We start from the raw sequence: 21,043 nt of genomic DNA, 5'->3' as shown, positions 1-21,043 counted from the left end.
GGGCGAAAAGCGTTACAACAAACAAATGATGGACGGAATGCTGGAATGGGTATTCCCAGACGTGGGACCCGTGCTCACTACGCCACTGGAGTCAAGCTATGGCTTGGCAGTTCGGGCTGGACTGTTCCCATGAGGCACAGGGTCAAGACTGATTTGCATATGGCCATGTCTAAACTGGGGTGGTGTAGTGGGCAAAAGAACGATGGATTTAACCCAGATCTCTTGACTGGGGGAGAATGTCTGCATTGTCAGCATTCCGTCCATCATTTGTTTGTTGTAACGCTTTTCAACCTAAGTGGAATGGGTATTCCCAGACGTGGGACCCGTGCTCACTACGCCACTGGAGTCAAGCTATCCTGGCTGATGACGGCTGATAGCCAGAAACCGGTCCTAGGATGCTTGATTCCGGTCCAGGGAAGACATGGCTTGGCAGTTCAGGCTGGACTGTTCCCATGAGGCACAGGGTCAAGACTGATTTGCATATGGCCATGTCTAAACTGGGGTGGTGTAGTGGGAGCACGGCAGAGCTGTGGCATGGGCCGCTCGTGGGGTGTGAAGCGTAAAATGAAACAGCCGCACGAGCGCCTCACAGTAGTAGGTGTTATTGGGCGCACATGTTAGTCATACATCAGCTCTCAGTTTTACACACGGTGTCTGGTGCTTACAGAAATAATGGTGCATTTAATATTTACATTCCGTATACCGGTGTTAGGATTTTCCGAGCGCAGAACAATGTCCCGCTTGAATCCGATATCTATGAGGGCCTCACGGGCATACCCTACTCTGAGAAGGAGGGGGGTGTCCTGGACCGCATGGGCCCATTCCTATGTTCTTTTTTTCTTTTCTTCAAGTACTTTATTGATTTTCACAAGTTACACAGAAGGTATGTTCTTCTAATCATAGTGGACCTACATAGTTGCATAACATTTATGGACAAACTACAAAACATACAGTTAAATAATGAATATATAAATACGTACACATTAACTTCTGAAGTCCAACCTAAAACAACCAACAATGAAGGAGAAAGTGAAGGCGCAGAGCCATGGGACAAGAAGTTTTTCTTTGGCATTAACTGTAAACGTGCGCGATATTCAAGAGGTGTCACAAACCCATCCGAGTAATGAAAACATAATGACGTTCATTTTACAGTAAGTCTGATCCAGGGAGCACGGCAGAGCTGTGGCATGGGCCGCTCGTGGGGTGTGAAGCGTAAAATGAAACAGCCGCACGAGTGCCCAGGCTGTCTTTAGTGCAGCCAGCACCGCTGATTAATGTAATTAAGGAGGCTGCTGTGGCCGAGTGCCTTGAAGCTGTTGCTGCGCCTGCACGTGCTCCCCACCCCCTCTACGAAACCAGAAGGTGTTGCGTGTCGTCTGCAGGTCTGAGGTGGAGGCGCAGCCGCTGCACATTCACATCCGGGTGGCACGAGATGTGACCGCACAACCGCCCTCTAATAGTGTGTCATTAAAAATATCCGCAGCCAGCTGTGGTTAGGAAGACTCAGTTTACCTCGAAAAGTCACGATGTGTGAATTTGTCACTGAAAGTAAGCAGCAGAAAAATAGCGTGCGGAGTGATTGGTCCGTGAGTTCCACGAAAAGACACCACACAGGCAAAAGATGCCACACACCGAGGAAACATTTGTGAAAATCTCACTAAAGCAAATAAATCGCGTACTTTAAAGAGCTTTCCCATCTGTGGCTGGATTTTGGATTTTCAAACTGAAGATTGCAAGTTAATTTCAGAGGTCCCTCTGAAAAACAGGGGTACCGAAGAGTCCCAGAAAAAAGGCTTGATATACGCAATTTTTGGTTGTCAGCGGTTTATAGGTACAAAACAAAGTGACCACATCCCAACCTCTGCTTATGCAATGACATCAGAATGTTCTAATGCAGTCAGTCAGTCAAAGCTTTTATTTCGGTAAAATACCATAAAAAGACATAAATAGTGATATACAATAAAACATGATTAAATAGACATTGTATAGAGTGTAATCCATTGAAGCATTAAATTTATTAAATGAAAGAAATTACACAAACGAAGGAACAAAATTATTCCACCAAAACAAATTATTAAAACTATATCCGAGGCCAAAAATGTACTCACTACACCACAGAGTTCTATGGTAGCAATGATGACAATACTAGAATCAGGAGGATTATGTGACAGAAATCATAGTTTTGGACCTTGTGAACCACATGAAAAGAAGATATTTGGCCATTGCGAACACTATCAATGGGGTAGTATCGTATTTCAAAATTCTAAACACCTCCTGGTAGTCCCTAAGACCCCTAGACTTGCATAACTGTACGATCCACTTTTTTCTTGCCTTGATATATAAAGGGCAGAAAAGGACAACATGCAGCTCTGTTTCACGGGTGTCAGTACATACAGGACACGTGCTTAAGGGATCCGAAACATTAGACCATCTATGAGTAAAATCCCTCAGCGGTAGCGAGCCGTGTCTGAACTGGATGTAAAGTTTCTTTGCCAAAGGTGGTTGGATGACATCCAGAAAAACTTCGAACTGGGGACTAATTTTAATATCCAGGAAGGAGTCGGTAAGCCTGCCCAAAGAGGAGTGCAGTAGCATTTCCTTCCGATACGATTTCAAAACCTCCCGCAATGATTTCTTCGAAAGTGCACAGCTTGTCTCTTCCGGGGCGGACCATAGGTTCCCCATCCCTATGGAGTAACAGAGGTTCTTTACATAGGTTAACCAAGGGATTTTATCCAATTTTCCCCTTGCCAGTATATCACCAAGATCATACCTATAGCTTGCCAGCTCGGGCGTTGACCAAAGTCGTCTCCAGAACTGGAGAGGGCGATTCAGGGCAATCTCTTCTATGGGAACCAGGCCCAGATCCCATCTCAAGGGAGTTAAAGGAGTGCTTACAGGTAATTTCAGCAGTCTCCTAATGAAAGAATTCTCAATTGAAGATAGGGAAGCGGGAATGCAATATCCCCAGAGTTCAGCGCCATAAAGCGCCCCCCCTCTAGCTTGGGATTTGTAGATTTCCATGGGGGGGCCCAGGGGTTTAAAAGAGGTGTTATTATACACCTTCAGGATACCCCCCACTGATTGAGCTAGTTTCATATTTGCCTTCGCCAAATGGGACCCCCATTTCATTTTGTCATTAAGGGTCACCCCCAAATAATCAAAAGTGGAGACCCTATCCAGCTCTACATCTCCCATCTTAGGGTGGGAACAGTTAAATGAATTGGAGCCGAAAACCATAAATTTTGTTTTGGATAGATTCAGTTCCAAATCCCTGTTTTTACAGAAAGAGCAAAAGGCCTCTAATGTACGCTGGATGCCCATGTAGGATTTAGACAGCAAGAGCGTGTCATCCGCGAACATTAGGGCCGGTACCTTACGCCCCGCCAGGATAGGGGAGTCCAAATTAGCGGTGCACAAGAGATACTCAATCAACCCATTGATAAAAAGGGAGAAAAGAGTGGGGGCCAGGACACAGCCCTGCCTCACACCCTTTTCAACCGGAAATGGCCCTGAAATTTCCCCACATCTCCCATATCTCACCCTTGCATAAGTGCCTGTGTGGAGACGTTTGAATAAGTGGCAAAGGTAGGGGGGAACACCCATCTCTAATAAAAGAACCCATCATTTTTCCCTTTGAACCATATCAAATGCGGACCGAAGGTCCACAAAAATCAAATAAAGGTTGCCTGCACCCATGCTGACTGACTTCCAGTAGATCAACTGTAATCTGAATAATTGATCAATGGTAGAAACCTTTGCACGAAACCCCGCCTGGAGGGAGGTTAGAATTTGGTGATCCTCCATCCAGGTCTGCAGTCTGGTTAAAAGGACTCGGGCAAACAGCTTCTGTAGGACATCAATAAAACTTATAGGGCGGTAATTGGCTGGATCCAAAGGGGAAGATTTTTTATAAATGGGTATTATTTCTGCACCCAACCAGGTATCCAGGATTCTAAGGCCCTGCAGAATGGCGTTAAAATATACACAAATATAAGGGGCCCAGATTTTTGGATCACTTCTGTACAGGTCACCAGGGATCCTGTCGAGCCCCGGGGCTTACCCTACTGATAGGGTGTTGAGGGCCAATTCTATTTCTGAGAGGGAGAAGAATCGGCTCTCTAGTTCTTCCTGGCCCAACTGATCTGTTACAGTATCATTCGGCGGAGTACCCGGATCGGGACCTCCCTTGGATTTACTGACAGAGAAGAGGGGTTTAAAGTGGGCAAGCCAGACCTCCTCGCTGAGATTAGGAATAATTGCGGGGCTGCAGGCTACCGTACCAGTTCGAACAATGTTCCAAAACGCCCTCGAGTCACGGTCTGCTAATGCTTGCATTAAATTTTGCCACCTTTGATCCTCCCACTCGGATTTTGCCTCCTTAATCAGATTTTTGAAAGAGGCCCTCGCAGCCCGGATACTAGACTGTGTGCCCTTTTTTACCTCTTTTATCAGGGCAGTCTTGGCCCGCCTACAAGAACCATTAAACCAGTGCTCAGGCCTTAAAGGCCTTGGTCTTGAGGCAGTAGAACTGTAAAAGAAGCCAGCCAGGCTGCCGAGGAGTTCCTTATGGATGTTCTGGAAATCTAGGAGACGGTTCTGCGAGATGTCCCCATTGGGGCTCAGAAGGTAGGAAACTGCCTCCAAAGAGCGGGTAACACTGCTATATAAAGCTGCAAGCTTTGGTTCATCGGCCACAACCCTTGCCCACCTAATCCGTCTACCTCCTGCAGCTAGCACCAAGTTCTCGCTATTTAATCGTAATAGGTGCTTATGAATTCCACTGCCACCAATATTATTTACCAGTTCCAGTGACAGTAGGTTGTGATCACTATCGACCCGCGGAATAACAGAGAAGGCTGCTACATGGCCCCAAAATTCCACGTTCACCAGGAAGTAGTCGATAGTCGAACAACTCCCGGGTCTATTAAAAGTAAAAGACCCCGGCACGTCCGGACAAAGTCTGCCATTGCAAGCCCTCAAGGAGTGTGCAATGGCAAGCTTGTTGATCTCGAGGGCTAATGGGAGGAGACGTTTGGCAGGATAAATAATAGGGTCTGGGATTTTATAATTTTCATCCTCGTCACAGGTAGGGGAGGGGATCCCAGGAAGGGGTTCGAAATGACAGTTAAAATCTGCACCTATTAGTTTATGGGACGCAGGTGGAAGGGAATGTAATACATCATCCAGGGCGCCCAAAATCGACAGGCCCAACTGTACCGGGTGAGGACGCAGGTAGACATTTATTACTACCAGCGAATAACTAGCAGGGAAAGTAAGTATCAGACACAAAATGTCGGAGGACTTTGAATCTAAGGGCTTTACAGAGCAACCTAAATGAGTTGCAACCCAAACTACTAACCCCCTCGATGGTCTGCCTCTCGCCCCTTGGACTGCAGGGACCGAAAACGATGCGTAGCCCACCCTCCGTGGTATGTACCGTAGCCATGTTTCTTGGAATATGCAAATATCGTAATTGTCCATTAACTCTCCCCACTCAGGGTCAGAGAGTTTGGACTCCAATCCAGCCACATTCCAAGACCCTACTAGAGGTCTTCGAGTGAGTGTGCGGGGAGGACTAACTGCCAGGGGTAGAGAGGAGGGGGAGCAGTGGGAAGCAAAATGCTCAAGGGGGCCCAACTCGGGACGTCCTTCCATGGCGCTGGAGTTCAGAGGTGAAGAAGGGGTGGGCCCAAGACCGCTCTCCGTACCAAGTACGGCCAGGGGGGGACCCATCTCCGCACCAAGATCATCCCTACCCAGGCTCCCCCCCGTAAGCATGTGCCTTCCCTTGTTAAGCCTCAGGGGTGATGGTCAATCCACAGAGTTGAGCACATCGAAGCGGTTTTCGACCGGAATATTAAAGTAGGCATTGTGAGAGGCTTGATGGAAATAGGGTAGTTCCACCGGGTTCAGAACATTGGGGAGGGAGTAAAAATACCCCAAATGGGATGTGTCAATAGCTCCTGGTTTAAACTTCCCGCCCAGATCCAGTATATGTCCGACTACTCTAGGGTCCCTAAAGTTGATCAGGACACAATCCCCACCAATATCCTTTGGTCGGGTCCCTAGCCAGCTAACCCTCCGAACAAAGAGGATCTCCCCTCTCCCTACTCCCTCCAATGGTCTATTTTTAGACAACCAGTGGATGACTTTATTTTTTAATTCATAGTAAGATTCCCCCTTAACGTTTGTTAGTGGAGGAACTCCAGTGAGCACAATCACGTAGGGTGCTGCCTCGGGGGGAAGCTGTACAAGAGGAAGGGAACCGACCGGGCTCCGTGGGGCTTTGTTCCCACCCCCAGAAGGGAGGATCCTACCCCCACCAGGGCTCCGTAGAGCTAAGTCCCTACTGCTATGGGGCTGATCCCGTGATGATGAAACAATAGGAGCTCGGGGAAAGGTCGGGGGCATAAGGGGACCAGCAGGGAGAGAGGGGGCAGTTAGCTGCACCAGTGAAGGCTGGGCTATGACAGGAGGAGTAGGGTACAAGGGTATATTTGTCTGGCCTTGTGGGGTAGGGTTGTTAATCGTTGCTTGGGTACCAGCACCCTCCGTACTACCAGAGTTGTGCAATAGATCATGATTTAACTGCTTCTTCCCAATACCTTTGGTATTAACTAAAGATACCAGCCTGTCGATTTTGGAGGACAGGGTTTTTAAAAGGAGGTTTAGGGAATGATCTATATGTGACTGTAGGTCTATTAATAAATTAGTAGCCCAAGTCGGTGGGTTAGAGATGGGAGGGTGATGGGCCAAGACTGATGGGGCAGGGCCAGCTGCAGGGGGGGCTGGAAGTAAACTCCTTTTTCTAGATTTCTGTTTTTTTTTCCTTGGCTTTACCTGCTTCTTGGGGGCCACTATAGAAACAAAAGAAGATGATAATGGGCCAGCTTCCTCTTGCTCAGACTCGTCTAGTAGCGCCTGAGCGCACGGTAAATGGGTAAAAGAGGGCAACATAGATGACATAGCTTCCATATCCACCTGGTATGAAGACGAATCAGCCAATCCATCAGAAGGGGGGGCCATAGTAAATGCCGGGGTGATGGACAACCGTCTTTCAGTATTTTCTATGGCTGTAGCCACCACCCCAATTGTTTTCTGCAGCATTTTATCTATCGCTGTAAGACTAGGGATCGGCGGATTGGAATTGGCTAGCTGTCTAGTCATAGGGCGACTTGCTGTAGGTTTAGAATGTTTCCCCATAGTTCAAAAGAAACCTAACAGCTAATATATTACAATAGGGAACCCCTAAGCACAAATAGCTAAAAACTAAACAGTATAAGTTAAAAGAATACACACTCTATGCACGGCGTATGGCTGAGTGTTACATAAAAAATGTCAATGACCATTAAAGGTTAGTCCAGACTGACCCGATATCCACGGCTAAGAGATGCGGCCCAGCCCGGCCTCCTGCGGCCCCGGACGGCCACAGACGGTCCCGCCCTTGTCCCGGGCTTCTCCCGGCGCTCCCCGCGCGCGGTCCCGTCTCCCCACTGCGGCCGCGATGATTGTCTGCGCGGCGGCGGGAGATCGGGACAGGTGCAGGGAGCAGGGCAGCAGGAGCAGGAAACGAAGTCCACCGGTCCGGGATACCAGGAAGGTAGGATGTGCCACGCAGGTTCTGGCGAGTTGACCCGCTCTGCCGGAGCAGCGCCGGAGATTTGAACGCCTCCTGGCGCGCTCCTATTGGTCAGCTGTGTGACTGCTGGGGCTGCTGGGGCGTGTGGTCCTGTCTCCCCACTGCGGCCGCGATGATTGTCTACGCGGCGGCGGGAGATCGGGACAGGTGCAGGGAGCAGGGCAGCAGGAGCAGGAAACGAAGTCCACCGGTCCGGGATACCAGGAAGGTAGGATGTGCCACGCAGGTTCTGGCGAGTTGACCCGCTCTGCCGGAGCAGCGCCGGAGATTTGAACGCCTCCTGGCGCGCTCCTATTGGTCAGCTGTGTGACTGCTGGGGCTGCTGGGGCGTGTGGTCCCGTCTCCCCACTGCGGCCGCGATGATTGTCTGCGCGGCGGCGGGAGATCGGGACAGGTGCAGGGAGCAGGGCAGCAGGAGCAGGAAACGAAGTCCACCGGTCCGGGATACCAGGAAGGTAGGATGTGCCACGCAGGTTCTGGCGAGTTGACCCGCTCTGCCGGAGCAGCGCCGGAGATTTGAACGCCTCCTGGCGCGCTCCTATTGGTCAGCTGTGTGACTGCTGGGGCTGCTGGGGCGTGTGGTCCCGTCTCCCCACTGCGGCCGCGATGATTGTCTGCGCGGCGGCGGGAGATCGGGACAGGTGCAGGGAGCAGGGCAGCAGGAGCAGGAAACGAAGTCCACCGGTCCGGGATACCAGGAAGGTAGGATGAGCCACGCAGGTTCTGGCGAGTTGACGCATCACTGGCCTCTACAGTACTTCTGCAGCAGTGCTGCAGTGCTCCGAGACAGGTCAATACCTTTATTTACTTCAGGCTAATAGTTTACTTGACCTCAAAGAACGATTGGGAGCAGTTATTGGCATTTCTGAAACTTTCCCTAAATTTGTGGTAGTTTGCGATGGTTATAAATATTCACACACCGGAAGTTCGTGTCAGACCATGGCCTAAATGTTTCCCGAGGCCTCTGCTCCCATCCATCTAAGCCCATCTCTTATCAATATTGCACTAACAGGAAGTACGCTGTCAGAAAGTTCACGTGCTCTCCTCCTCGTGCATCGTGTCTGTCTATAAAAGTTCTAGTTAACAATGACTTATTTGTGTAAACTGACATTCAGCCATAAGATACTCATTCTTTTACTTGCCACATTTGTCTGTCACTTTTTTGCCTTGATTCTTTGTGCACTTGCACCTCTGTTTGTAACCTTGGGTCCCTGCCTGGCTGCTAGTTCCGGATAACTAAATAGGCAAAGTAGGTAGCGGCCTGTGGGCCCCACTCCTTTTAGGGGCCCATGACAGCGGATCAAAGTATAACTTAAAGGACATAAACCAAAGACATCGGATCAGCTCCACAGAACAGTTTGTCTCTTCAAAGCTCATTTACTGGCAGCTGTAAATTTGTAAAAAAAAAAAAAAAAAAAAAACATTAAAAATGCAATAGGTCTCGCCTTTCATTAAGTTAAAGCCATTTGCTTTGCTATACAAGACCATTAGCAAAGCAAATGGCTTTACCTTAATCAAATGCGAGACTTATTGCATTTTCAATGCTTGTTTGTATATGCCCTGTGCTTTTAAAAACCATTTTAATTAAATTTCTTAAAGATTCATTCGTTTTGTATACTCAAAAATCATCATGTTTTTTCACATTGACTGCACAGTTTACTTAGGCTTGCATCTTTAATCTTCTATAAGTGCCACAGACTAAGAACCAAATCTTCTTTTAACGCAAGTGATCACTTTTAAGATGCTAATGCCGGAGTATGCATTCTCAAGCTCAAGAATTTTTCGGTATTACAAAGGCCGTTTTAGGAATCAGATTATTAAAACAGTCACCTATCTTTAAGAAAGATCAAATAGAGTGGAAAACCTGATCACATAGCTAAGTATGCATTTTAAAACAAATTTTTCGAAGATGTATGTTGGGGTATTGGTATGGAAAACAAAGACAGGTTTAGAAGTTTCACCGGAGGGTGAAACTAGTATGGCTTAGCGTTAACTGATTCACAGGTCTTTCTGCATTTCCTTTCCCTAATTTTATAGGAAAGTCATCGTAGTATTAAGAGTAAATACAGAAGAACTGATTAATAATTTGGTGTTAGGTGAAAATACTCACTTTTCTTGAGGAAACCCTAAGAGTATTTTTATCTGGCTGAATTACCTCTCTCCTGGACATAACATGGTGTATCCAACTCGATCTTTTGAGTTTCCAATAGAAATTAGGATTATGTGCTCTCGCCAACTAATCAATACCATGCCCCAACTGTCTACTCTAAGTGTGGCTTCTATAGAAGGGTTGTCAAGGAGGCCCCTAAAAGTGCATAACCATTTCCAAGTAACAAACGCATGGATAAGATATAAGGAAAAGTAGACCATCACATACGGCTTGAGCTTCCATCCTGGCGAAAATGACATTGAGAATCTGAGTAAGGGTTGCCTTTGCCGTGGTCTGATTGATGAGATTTTTGCTGGCAAGGTAGATGTTGTAACATGTTCTAACACTCTGAAGGATGGTTCCTTCATGGATTTCGATGTAGGGAGAAGTCACCGCCGTAAGTAATGCCTAAAAGAGAATGTTAGAAAAAACAACATTCTTTAAAGAGAGGTGATGCTTTTGAATCAACTATTTATGAGATGTACTGGAGATTTTGAACTGATCTATGTAATTGAACAGGGAATAAATCTCATTACTTTTCTCACACAAATAACATAACCCAGACCTCTTACCGTACTACAAACTGATGTTGGATTGCTAAGAGAGTCCTGAAGTTTAACAATGGCACAGTTTGAGAGCACACAAAATGAATGCATTCTGGGCTGCATTATTTGTACACTGAACTAAACAGCCATTTAACATGAGTCTACACCATGGGCGCGTCTTAAAAAACAGACCATGCCTCCATTTCACTATTCCAAATAAAGCTGTTAAAGCAGTGACCCTTGTATTCCTCAGTTATGCAGCCACATTTTCTTAAGGAAGTGGGACATTCTTGTCCGTGCATTTTGCATGGCTAAGAAAAGTGTTTAGAAGTTTACATGCATCTCCATACCCACCTGCCAACCCAACCTGCTTGGCTTTCCCATTCATTGGTTCTTTTAGTCCTTATATTTAACAAAGTAACATGCACCTAGATTATATATACACAGACACACTCACACAGTTATAGTTTAGACAAACTTTCCATTGAAAAGGCATTTCTTGATTTGCCTAAAACGTATGACCCCATTGATGGATTTGCACAAAAATTTGCAACCAAATTTCATGCTTTTCTCAGCAGGAGAAAAAATATGAAATGGGAAGGGGGGTAAAAGACGTGTTTTCCAATTGTAGCTTATGCTTATCGCAAAAACGTGCAACAGATTTACACTAAACTTAGCATGAAAGTAGAAAAGTACTCAGAAAGAGCGCTGAGTGAGAGAGTGAGTGAGTGAGTGAGTGAGTGTGTCGCGAGCGCCGCTCATTGTCTTGGAGAAGCGTCGCGGCCTACAGAATCTGCCGCCGCCGCTGCTTCACCTCAACGCCGCTGGGGCTGAACTCAAGGCCTGTGGGAGCTTCGGGGACACGCCACCGAGCCCTCACCTCACGCCCAGGCAGTTCCCCTCAGCCACCCCTCCATGATGGACGACGAGCTGCCCAAGACCCTGTATGTTGGGAATCTTTCAAGAGATGTGACGGAAGCTTTGATTCTCCAACTTTTCAGTCAGATAGGGCCATGCAAAAGCTGCAAAATGATAATGGACATACGTACTATAAAAAAATATATTGCCTAATTTCTTTATCTGAATGCAATATTCTTAAGCAAAAGCTTGCCTTTGAGGCCCAAAACACCACTACTAGTGCTGTTTATGCCTGCTCTGCATTTGTGATAGCCTACATAATACTGGATCTTGTGTTCCAACATGGCAATTAAAGTAGTTTGGTCTTCTGTAAGCACTCAAACTGAAGTTAACATCTGTGGTTTAAATCATTGGCATGCATGTTTGATTGCACTATCCTTTTAAAGTACATGAATGCAGTATCCGAGCCATCGCAGGTAGCCACTATGACTTACGGTTTTGATACTGAAAGTCAGCATCTAGCCTTGTCACTGTTGTATTGGAATTCAGTTTGATTAAAAAAAAAAATGATGAAGAAATTGGGAGTAAACGTCACATAGAGCTCTTCTCTCCTGTCATATGCAACAGTTTCACATAACGTCTTGTGTTTGCGTAAATGCTAAGATTTATTCTGTAGAAATATTGCACTGTATTATTTAACCTTTAATTTGGGATTCAGATGGGTTAATGGTCCTGTGGCGATTTGTGATGCCATGCCAAGTGCCTTCACTGTGTAAGGAAAATGTAAATATTAACACATACAGTGTAGCAGTAGTCGTCATAAAATGTAGAAAACAAATATTGAAATGGAAGACAAGTTGCACAAAAAACAGATGATGATACATTGCTAGAAACAAGCTTAATATTTGTTCTTGACCAAATATATCGTATTAGCTGATGCATGCATTATGGTTATATCCTGAAACCCAGCTATTCCTCCTTCTATGGTGTTGAAATCGTATTTTTCAAGGTTGTGTGACAATTTGAGGCTATGCGCAGTCAATTTATGCAATGCTGGCGAAATAACCATGGTCGTTTACCACTTGTTTCCTAGGGACACAATGGTTTGTTTCAGTTGGGTAACCAGTTTATTTCTTATAGGCACTTTTTCATGGTACCAAGGACTATCAGTTCAAGGTTTCTCAAGTAGGTGGGAATAAAAACTCTTGAATTAGTAGAACAGTAACTTATACGCCACATCAGTTTCCAGTCAGTGCTTTACTTTTATAAAAAATAATAGACTTTTTTAACAAGTAAGTATAATTGTATGGTTAGTAAAAATCATGGAACAAATTAGAAAAGTGTTACCAAAATGACAAACAATCAGTAGGGGGAACTGAAGGTATGAGGTTTTTCATGTTTTAAGTAAACATTAAACCAAGAAGCACAAACTACCAATGATAGTCACTATTTGCAGTAGACTGGGACCTAGGCGCAATTTGACTGTGACCGCGATGAAGCATGGGTCGGATATGCCAACCAGGTTTGTCCAGGTCAAATATTTTACCACCGATCCACACAGTAGTACACTTCTAAAGTCCCTCAGGGGCGGCACTTAGTCTTGCAGGGTGTCGTGCAGAAGCTGAACAGCAGGGTTCAGTCCCAGTCCATTAGCCATCGGTCAGCTGGGCTGTTCCTAAAAAGGACCTCTTGCAGCTTGTTGTGCCTCTGTAGCTTTAACAGGAACTCAACAGGTCCAGTCCCCAGGGCTCTTCTCAGGTCACAGACAGTAAGTCCAGTCATCTCCTGATATCCTCATGTCCAGGAGTGTTCTAAAGAGGGTGCCTGGGGAAGCCATAGGCTGGCAGGAGCTAATGGGTGGGGATGACACCTAGGCATGTCCTAACCAATAGGGTAGAGTTTCCTGGAGCTAATCCTACCTACAAACGCCAAAAAAGACAAACTTCACCTACAAAAAATTAACAGATTATACAAGTCAGCTATCAAAAAAGCTAAGAAAAGGTACTACTCACACAGAATTAAAAATGCTAAATATGCAAATAAAGAATTCTATAAAATACTCAATCAATTTTGCAAACCAAATTGCCTAGAAGGAACTCATCCTTTTAGTCAAGAATACTCTAACCCAGCCTCTCCGTCCGTTTCTTCCAACACATCTCACACGATGAATTTAGTGACCTGGTCAAAGCAAGCAGGCCTGCAGGCAGCCCTTTTGACCCCTGTCCACCACAAACTTTTAACAACCTCTGCTGCCACTCCAGTAAGAAGAATCATCAACGATTCCTTAACTACCAGAATATTTCCAGAAGAACTAAAAAAAAAAAAAATCACACATATGCCCTTTACTGAAGAAAACAAACTTGGATCCGCTGAACCCTGACAACTACAGACCTATTATAAATGGACCTTTCCTGAGCAAACTGATAGAAAGAGCAGCGTTCACCCAGAAGTCACAATTCATTGAAAAGAATGACATACCTTAGACTTCCAAACAGGATACCGTCCTTACCATCTGGGATGACCTGAAGAATACAGTTGACTGCAGCGGGGTTGCTGCTCTACTCCTCTTGGACCTCTCGGCTGCCTTTGACACGGTTGACCGTGACACACTGAAACAAAGACTATGAAGCTGGCATAGAGGGAACTGCTCTAGACTGGATCGTGTCCTACCTTCAAAACAGGACTAATCTCATCCATACCCCACCTTTCTCGTCCATACCATACTCCACAAAAGCAGGGGTCCCTCAAGGTTCTATCATCTCGCCCATGCTTTTCAACATCTACATAAGTCATTACCGGTACTGATCAATCAATTTCACCTCACGTGCTAGAACTATGCGGATGACAAGCAAATGCTCCTTCAACTGGAATGCCCCAAAGACATTGACAAATCCCAAATTTTCAGTTGTCTCAGAGCCGTGGATCAGTGGATGACTTGGAGCCATCTCAAATTGAATGTTTCTAAAACGGAAATACTCAATGTGTGGCGATTGGAAACATAACGACACGCTTGCCGCCTGGCCTGATGAACTGGGGTCACCGCCTAAAGTATCGAAGGAGGTAAGAAACCTCTAAATGACCATGGACTCCGAGCTGTCGATGAATGCCCAAGTGGACAAATTAGCAAGATCAAGCTTTGTCACTATAAAAACGTGACAAATTTTCCCTCATTTGGGATTTCCACACAAGGTCCCAGCTACCATCTCCCTTGTTCTGTCCAAAATCGATTACGGCAATAGCCCACGGATCACCTTTAACGAACATGAAAAGACTACAACGGATTCAGAACTCGGCTGCCAGACTACTCTTGCATATCAAACCGCGAGAATACATCTCACCTGCCTTGAAAGCCCTGCATTGGTTACCGGTTGCCAGAAGATCCACGTTCAAGCTACTTTGTATCACCCACAAAGCAATACATGGAACAGGACCACACTTCATCAGGAATAAAATCACCAAACACATTCAACAAAGGACCTACGCTCTAAAGGGGCATCTCGTCTCAAAATCCCAAGATACAAGAAAAAAAAAACATGGGTGGCACATCCTTCTCTGTTCAAGCAGCCAAACTATGGCACTCTTTACCCCTCAACATTAGATCCACCGACAACCACCTTATCTTCAGAAAACTACTCAAGAATTGGCTCTTCCCCACATAAGCATCATAAACAAACAGAAATTTACAGCATATTCCTCATCATACAAGCATTTTTTTTCACTATAGATATGTACCTATCTGTATATTGCTTTGTATAAATATGTAGAATAATTATGTTGTTGTAAATAAATAAATTAAAAAAATTTAAAAAATCATCTTTCGTCTACATGTACTTACTTCCATTGTGCATCTATGTACCTTCCATGTACTTGGATCTGTGTGACTGTTACCTTTCTCCTGAAAAAGCATATCCAATGCACTACCCTATTTCTCATCCTGTACCTCTATCAATATCTTTAATCTATATATACTTACTTCCTCTATGCATCTATATACTTTCAATGTACTTATGGATCTGTATATTTAGCCCTTTCTTCTAATTTAGCATTTCGAATGCACTACCCTATTTCTCAGACTATACTTCTCTCAATATATCCTCTGGCCCAACCTTCTGACTCATCTCAAACTTCTTTCTACTACTATTTCCAAAGCACTACCCTATCTCTCACCCTATACATATATCAATATATCCTCTACATCCAATCTCTCATTTATCCCAAACCCCATACCACTAATATGATCTCCAAAATGACCCTTTCTAGTCGCTCTCCTACGATACCCTCCTTGCATCATCTGACACCTCTTTTTACTATACCGATCCCCCAAAACAAACTTTTATAAACTCTTCCCTCTGACTCTTCCCCCTCAAAAACCTCTTTTACATATCCAAAAGCCTCCTCCTACAGCTAGGACCTAAAAAAATAAATAAAAAAAAAATAAAGAAATCTCACTCTTCTGTCCCGCCACTATCCTTTTCAATCAAAATAACAGGCTAACATGTTCACTTCTCAATCTCCATATTAAACTATACTAATTCACCACTAATCCTTTATGGTTTCCAGAGTAGCGTGCTACTCGCCAATGATGCGCCTCAAAACCCCATCAAGGGGTAGCAAGCGCTATATAAATACAAACCTCTTTCCCTCTTCTATTCCGCAACCTACCCTTCTCTATCCAAATAACTGAATAACATATCCACCACTCAAATTACTTCATACTTCACTATACTAATTTTTTCAACACTAATCCTTTATGGGTTCCAAAGTAGTGTCCTACTCGCCAAAAAAGCGCTTCAACACCCATCAGGGGTAACAGGTGTTACATGAATGCAAACCTTTCTTCCCTTTTATCCCTCCGCTACCCTTCTCACTCCAAATGACTGACTAATATCCACCACTCAAATTACTTTCATATTTCACCAAACTAATTCAGCATTAATCCTTTATGGGTTTCCAGAGTAGCGTGCTTCAAGATTCTGCTATCTTTCCGAATCCAAATAACTGACTAGCCTATAACTGACTAACCTATCCACCACTTAAAATTTACTTGCATGTTTCACTATATTAATTCAACACTAATCCACTATGGGTCCCGGAGTAGCGTGCTACTCGACGAAAAAGCGATTTGACGCCTCATCAAGGGTAGTAAGCGCTATATAAATGCAATTACAATACAATACAATACTCTGAGAAGCGTTTGAAGCTGCTGAGCAGAATTTATTGGATCAACACATTTGTATATCTGTGCCTTTTCAATTTGCAATTCAGAAACTTTGTGAATCCGGTAAATTATATTTTTATATTTTTCTCTAAAGTGATTAACTCATAAAAGGGATTTTTTCCCAGACATCTTAAAAAAAGGGAGCTTTTTGTGCTGTTTGAGAAAAAGTTGATAACAGTGAGGGAATGAGTAGGATGAGGCACCTTGAAAGGTGCCACCCCCCCGAAGATTTCGGGGAAACTCAGATGTATGGAAAAAGATGATAAAAGTTTTTTAAAAAGTAGAATTTGTCACAGTAAAATTGTGATTTTCAAGACATTCACCATTTGCCCGCCTCCACATTATACCTCTGAAAAAAGGCACGATTTTGTGTAGCTCAATGCATAGTCTTTCACAAAAAAAGTGAAACGTTTATTTATTTTTAATTAGGACTGGAAACCCATGTTGTGCACAACCAAATGAAATTAGCATTGGGGATAGGCTCCCTTCGGAGGACACATGGTCTGGCCCAGCAACGTAGCACCACTTTCCATGGCAGAAGACCTTGTGTGTCGGGGTTTGGCTGCCTGCAGCGGGTGGGGACAGGCCTGGGGACCAAACCTCCTCTAAACACGGCATTTGTAGTTCTGATTCTGGCTCAAAAGCGCAAAACCACTGCAGTTTACCAAATGTGGTATGCAAAGCGCTAATAAATGCATAACACACAAAACCAAAGACAAGAACACCCATTTCAAAACGGCAAATGGAAAGACAGACTACTAAGAGCAAAACATTTGATTGTAATTTGATTTGATTGAAAGATTTATATAGCGCACGAATGCCCGGGGGCGCCTAGGCGCTCTGCAGAGAGGAATGCCATAGTTCCAGTTGAGGATCGATTATGTTAGTTTGAAAAAAGCCAGGTCTCTATAAGCTTTCTGAATCAGAGGTGATTTAGGCAGTTTTTAATGTTTATCTGGACCGAGTTCCATAGTTTCACAGTGCCCAGGACAAGGCTTCTTCCACCCCAGCGGACTTTTTTGAATTTTGGTGTCTGAAGGAGTTTGCTCTGTGCTGAGCGTAGGTGTCTAGATGGATGGTACCAGATGAGGTGTTGTTTCAAAAATGCTGGTCCATTTCCATAAACAGCTTTGTAGGCCAGACATAGGGATTTGAAATCTATTCTTTTCTTCATGGGAAGCCAGTGGAGTTTTTTCAGGCCTTCTGAGATGGACTGGAATTTGGGGATGTCTAGCAGTGTTCTGGCGGCCGCATTTTGGGTGCGCTGTAGCTTGACCATGTGCTGTTTTTGAAGGCCTAGGTATAGGGTGTTTCCATAGTCCAGTCTGGTCATGGCCAGAACCGTCACTAGTGTTTTTACTGCTTCAGGGGGAACAAAGGTGCGTACTTTGCAGATTAATTTTAAAGTTAGAAACCCCAAAGATACAACTTTGTTGACCTGGTGTTGGTAGGACAGTTTGTCGTCGAAGATGATGCCTAGGTTCCTCACTTTTTGCACTGGGGTAGGGTGAGCTCCCATACTGGGGGGCCATCAGTTCTGTGACCAGAAGGAGGTATCCAGTCCCATTCGAAGGACCCCTGTTTTGGTTCCGTTAAGCTTTAGGCAGTTTGTCCCCATCCATTGTTTTATGTGGGACATGCATTGTCTAAAGTGATCGTCTGTTTCTTCAGGGCTGCTTGAAATGGACACCACAATTTGGGTGCCATCCGCATAGGATATTAATGTGAAGCCGAATTGCCTGATGATATTAGCTAAAGGGGTCAGATAAAGGTTAAACATGGTGGGTGATGCAACTTGTTGTGTGTGTTTCATATCATATCTGGTGAATATAAGTGATTTTGCAAGCTTGAGCCAGAGCCATAACTCAGTTTTTATTTGTAGTTATTTCAATTAATATTTTTCAATGAATATATATAGTAGTTACAGTCAGGATTCCCAGGTATAGTAATTACTCAGAGTTTTGCTCACCAATAACATTGTCCTTGTTTGACGAATCTCAACAAAACTTTCCAGACCTATTGATTTTTCTACATTGGCAGAGGATGGAAAGTTTTGCTGGGAATGGTCAAAGGGGTGCAAATATAACAAGCATTGGCATAGCCAATAGGTCTCGCCTTTGGGACCTTATAAGTATTTAGTTATGCAGCACAATATCCTTGGTGCAACAACATCAACTGTTGCATGGCTAAACACTTATAAGGTCCCAAAGGCGAGCCCTATTGGCTATGCCAATGCTTGTTGAGCGTCCATCTGGGTGCCTCCGCCAGTGCTTGGCTTGACATCTGTGTGAAAGTGTCTATGGCACGCGGGGGCCCTAAGGTTCTGCCGCGGATCTCGCCCAGGGATCCAGTACGTGGAGGGGCCCCGGCTACAGCTAGGGCAAGCTGGTTATTATGAACAGTTTGTTGATGTCTCGCACCGCACGCCTAGAAGCCGCTGCTGGGCGCCCGGCCGCTTCCGGTGCCAGTGGGCGCCAGTCGGTGGTCTGCGGGGTCTGTAAGCAGACACCCAATCTGTCCAGGCACAGTTCTATGCTGGGTCCTGGTCCTTGAGGGGCGTGTGGGTGTGACTTAAGGCGTGGGCCGTGAGGATAAAATAAGCAACCGACACCCACGTTTCTCTCTGAAGATGAGGAGGTCAGCCCTTCTTTAGGGGTGTGGATAACATAAGGTGAGACCGGAAGTAGAGATGAGAGCAGTCATCTTGGAGGCCTGCATCTTGAGAGCCCAGACCCTCCAGCCAGAGCCTGAATGTGGCAGAGAAGCTGGTGAAAGAGCTGAGGTGCCCGTCGCACTGACAGTCCACATACATACTGTATTTATTGTACTGCACCCGGGTTTACTATTATAATCTCTGCAGTGTTCTGCATCACACCTAAAATTAATTTAGCCAGTAGCCACAAATAATGTTATCCCCTCAAAATTGACGATGACTGACCGTTTTAGGCTTCTCCTCGGACTCTGCACCAGAGACGACTCAGTCTGCAATGCTGCCAGCTGTATCCACCCTGTTGGACTCAGCATTGGCACCGGCCCAGCTGGCAGGGTGTTAAGCACTGGTAGGTGGGAGCTTGGGGCAGCGCCAGAGGGCCTTTGTAAAGCCATGTGGTGTCTCCTTGTCGCCGCAAGCAAATGGCTCGAACCCGTTCTCATTACAAGCGCTGACAAAGCCCATGCGATTCTTGTTGGGTGCTAACCTTTTGGCTTAGCCAATGCTTGCTTGTTTGTTAATGCTTTTTATAAAAACGTTTATTACAAAAAGCCTTCAGATAGCTGCCCTTGCATGCACAATCATTTGTACACATGACCGGGTGGTGACGGTGAATGTTTTTGGTAATCCAATTTTCCAAAAAGGATTTAAAGAATACCGTAGAACGCGCTGCCCAGAAATGATGGTTCGTGTTTGCCTAGGAGCACCGTTGCGGCAGCGGCCAGACTCTGACCAAAGGAAAAGAAGTAAAAAAGAAAAGAAATAAAAAGTAAATGTTAGACCACACTTTCAACCAGAGCCGAATCTAGCGTTGGTGACGCCCTCTGCGACGGTCTTTTTTATGTCCCCTCCACCACTACCACCTTCTCCATGAATTCCCTCAGTGCCACTCTCCCACAGTGCCCCTCACCTCTCCAGTGCTTCTCTGATCTGATTGGTACACAGTGCTTTAAATGGGGTGAAATAGGTATGTGTGTGTAGGGTGGGGGGTTCAGAAGGGGCGTGGTCTGTGTAACGAAGGGTGTGGCCTAATAGAAGGCAATACTACCCTGCACAAGTTCTTAAACCGTTTCTTCACAAACCCATAAGTGAAAACGGCAAGCAACAATACATTTAAGTTTATACAGAAGCATTTTTCTATGCCATTAAAAATTGTAAGTTTGAAAAGACTTTTTTGGGAAGAATACAGATATTTCTAAACAGGTGACTCATTTTCTAGACTAGTTACTACAGACTTTCTCCAGTGTCATACTGCATACAAACGCCTATAGGAGAATGTTTGGGTTACTTTTATTTATCAACGAACTGAGCAGAAATTCTAACTTTCTGTGTTTTATCCTGAAAATGTTGGCAGCCATGGAAAAGTGAGTCAACAGCAAAACTGGATGACGAGCTAAACAAGGAAAAAATGCACGCAAAAAAAAGCACTCGCCAGTCAGCCACTTTTTATTTTTGCATTGTGCTGTCACTTTAAGCGCGATGCAAAAATAAACATGCGGTCTGCTTTCCTTCTGCCATGAAAGGTTTCTTGTCTTTATGGGGCCATGTGTTTGAAACACATGGCCCCATAAAGATAAGAAAGCTTTTACCACACACGTAAGGCATCCGAGCCAGTCCAACTGGAACGGCTCTAAAAGAGAAAAGTGTACATCACTGGACGCTCTTTTCCAATGGCTGGCCACCGTTTAGCATAAACGGGGACGCCGGCCAATGGAAAAGAGGGGCGGGGCTTAAGCCCCGCTAGTGAAAGCTACTCTAAATCATTAAATCTCGCCAGTGAGACTGTGCATGTCTGCCCAGTCTACGCCAGGCGAGACCTAAAAAGGAGGGCCCCAAAATGCGTTTGAGCAACAATGCATTTTTCCACAGATGTTGTACTCATGTGTAGCAACCAAACAATCCGTCGGACTTCCATGAAATT

The 21,043-nt window shown here is 45.1% G+C and overlaps 1 protein-coding gene across 2 annotated transcripts in view; it reads right to left on the bottom strand.

Annotated features, from left to right (window-relative positions):
- The window catches only part of ARFGEF2 (ARF guanine nucleotide exchange factor 2), a 629,301-nt gene that overhangs the window by 490,957 nt on the left and 117,301 nt on the right, over nucleotides 1-21,043 (bottom strand). For both annotated transcript variants that reach the window (XM_085619427.1, XM_085619428.1), the window contains exon 5: nucleotides 10,020-10,199. In XM_085619427.1, coding sequence (XP_085475553.1) covers nucleotides 10,020-10,199 — 180 coding nt within the window. The remainder of the gene's footprint in view (nucleotides 1-10,019; nucleotides 10,200-21,043) is intronic.

The sequence above is a fragment of the Triturus cristatus genome, chromosome 7, assembly GCF_964204655.1.
Source record: "Triturus cristatus chromosome 7, aTriCri1.1, whole genome shotgun sequence".
Lineage (NCBI taxonomy): Eukaryota > Metazoa > Chordata > Amphibia > Caudata > Salamandridae > Triturus > Triturus cristatus.
This window is presented reverse-complemented; position numbering and strand designations above follow the sequence as displayed.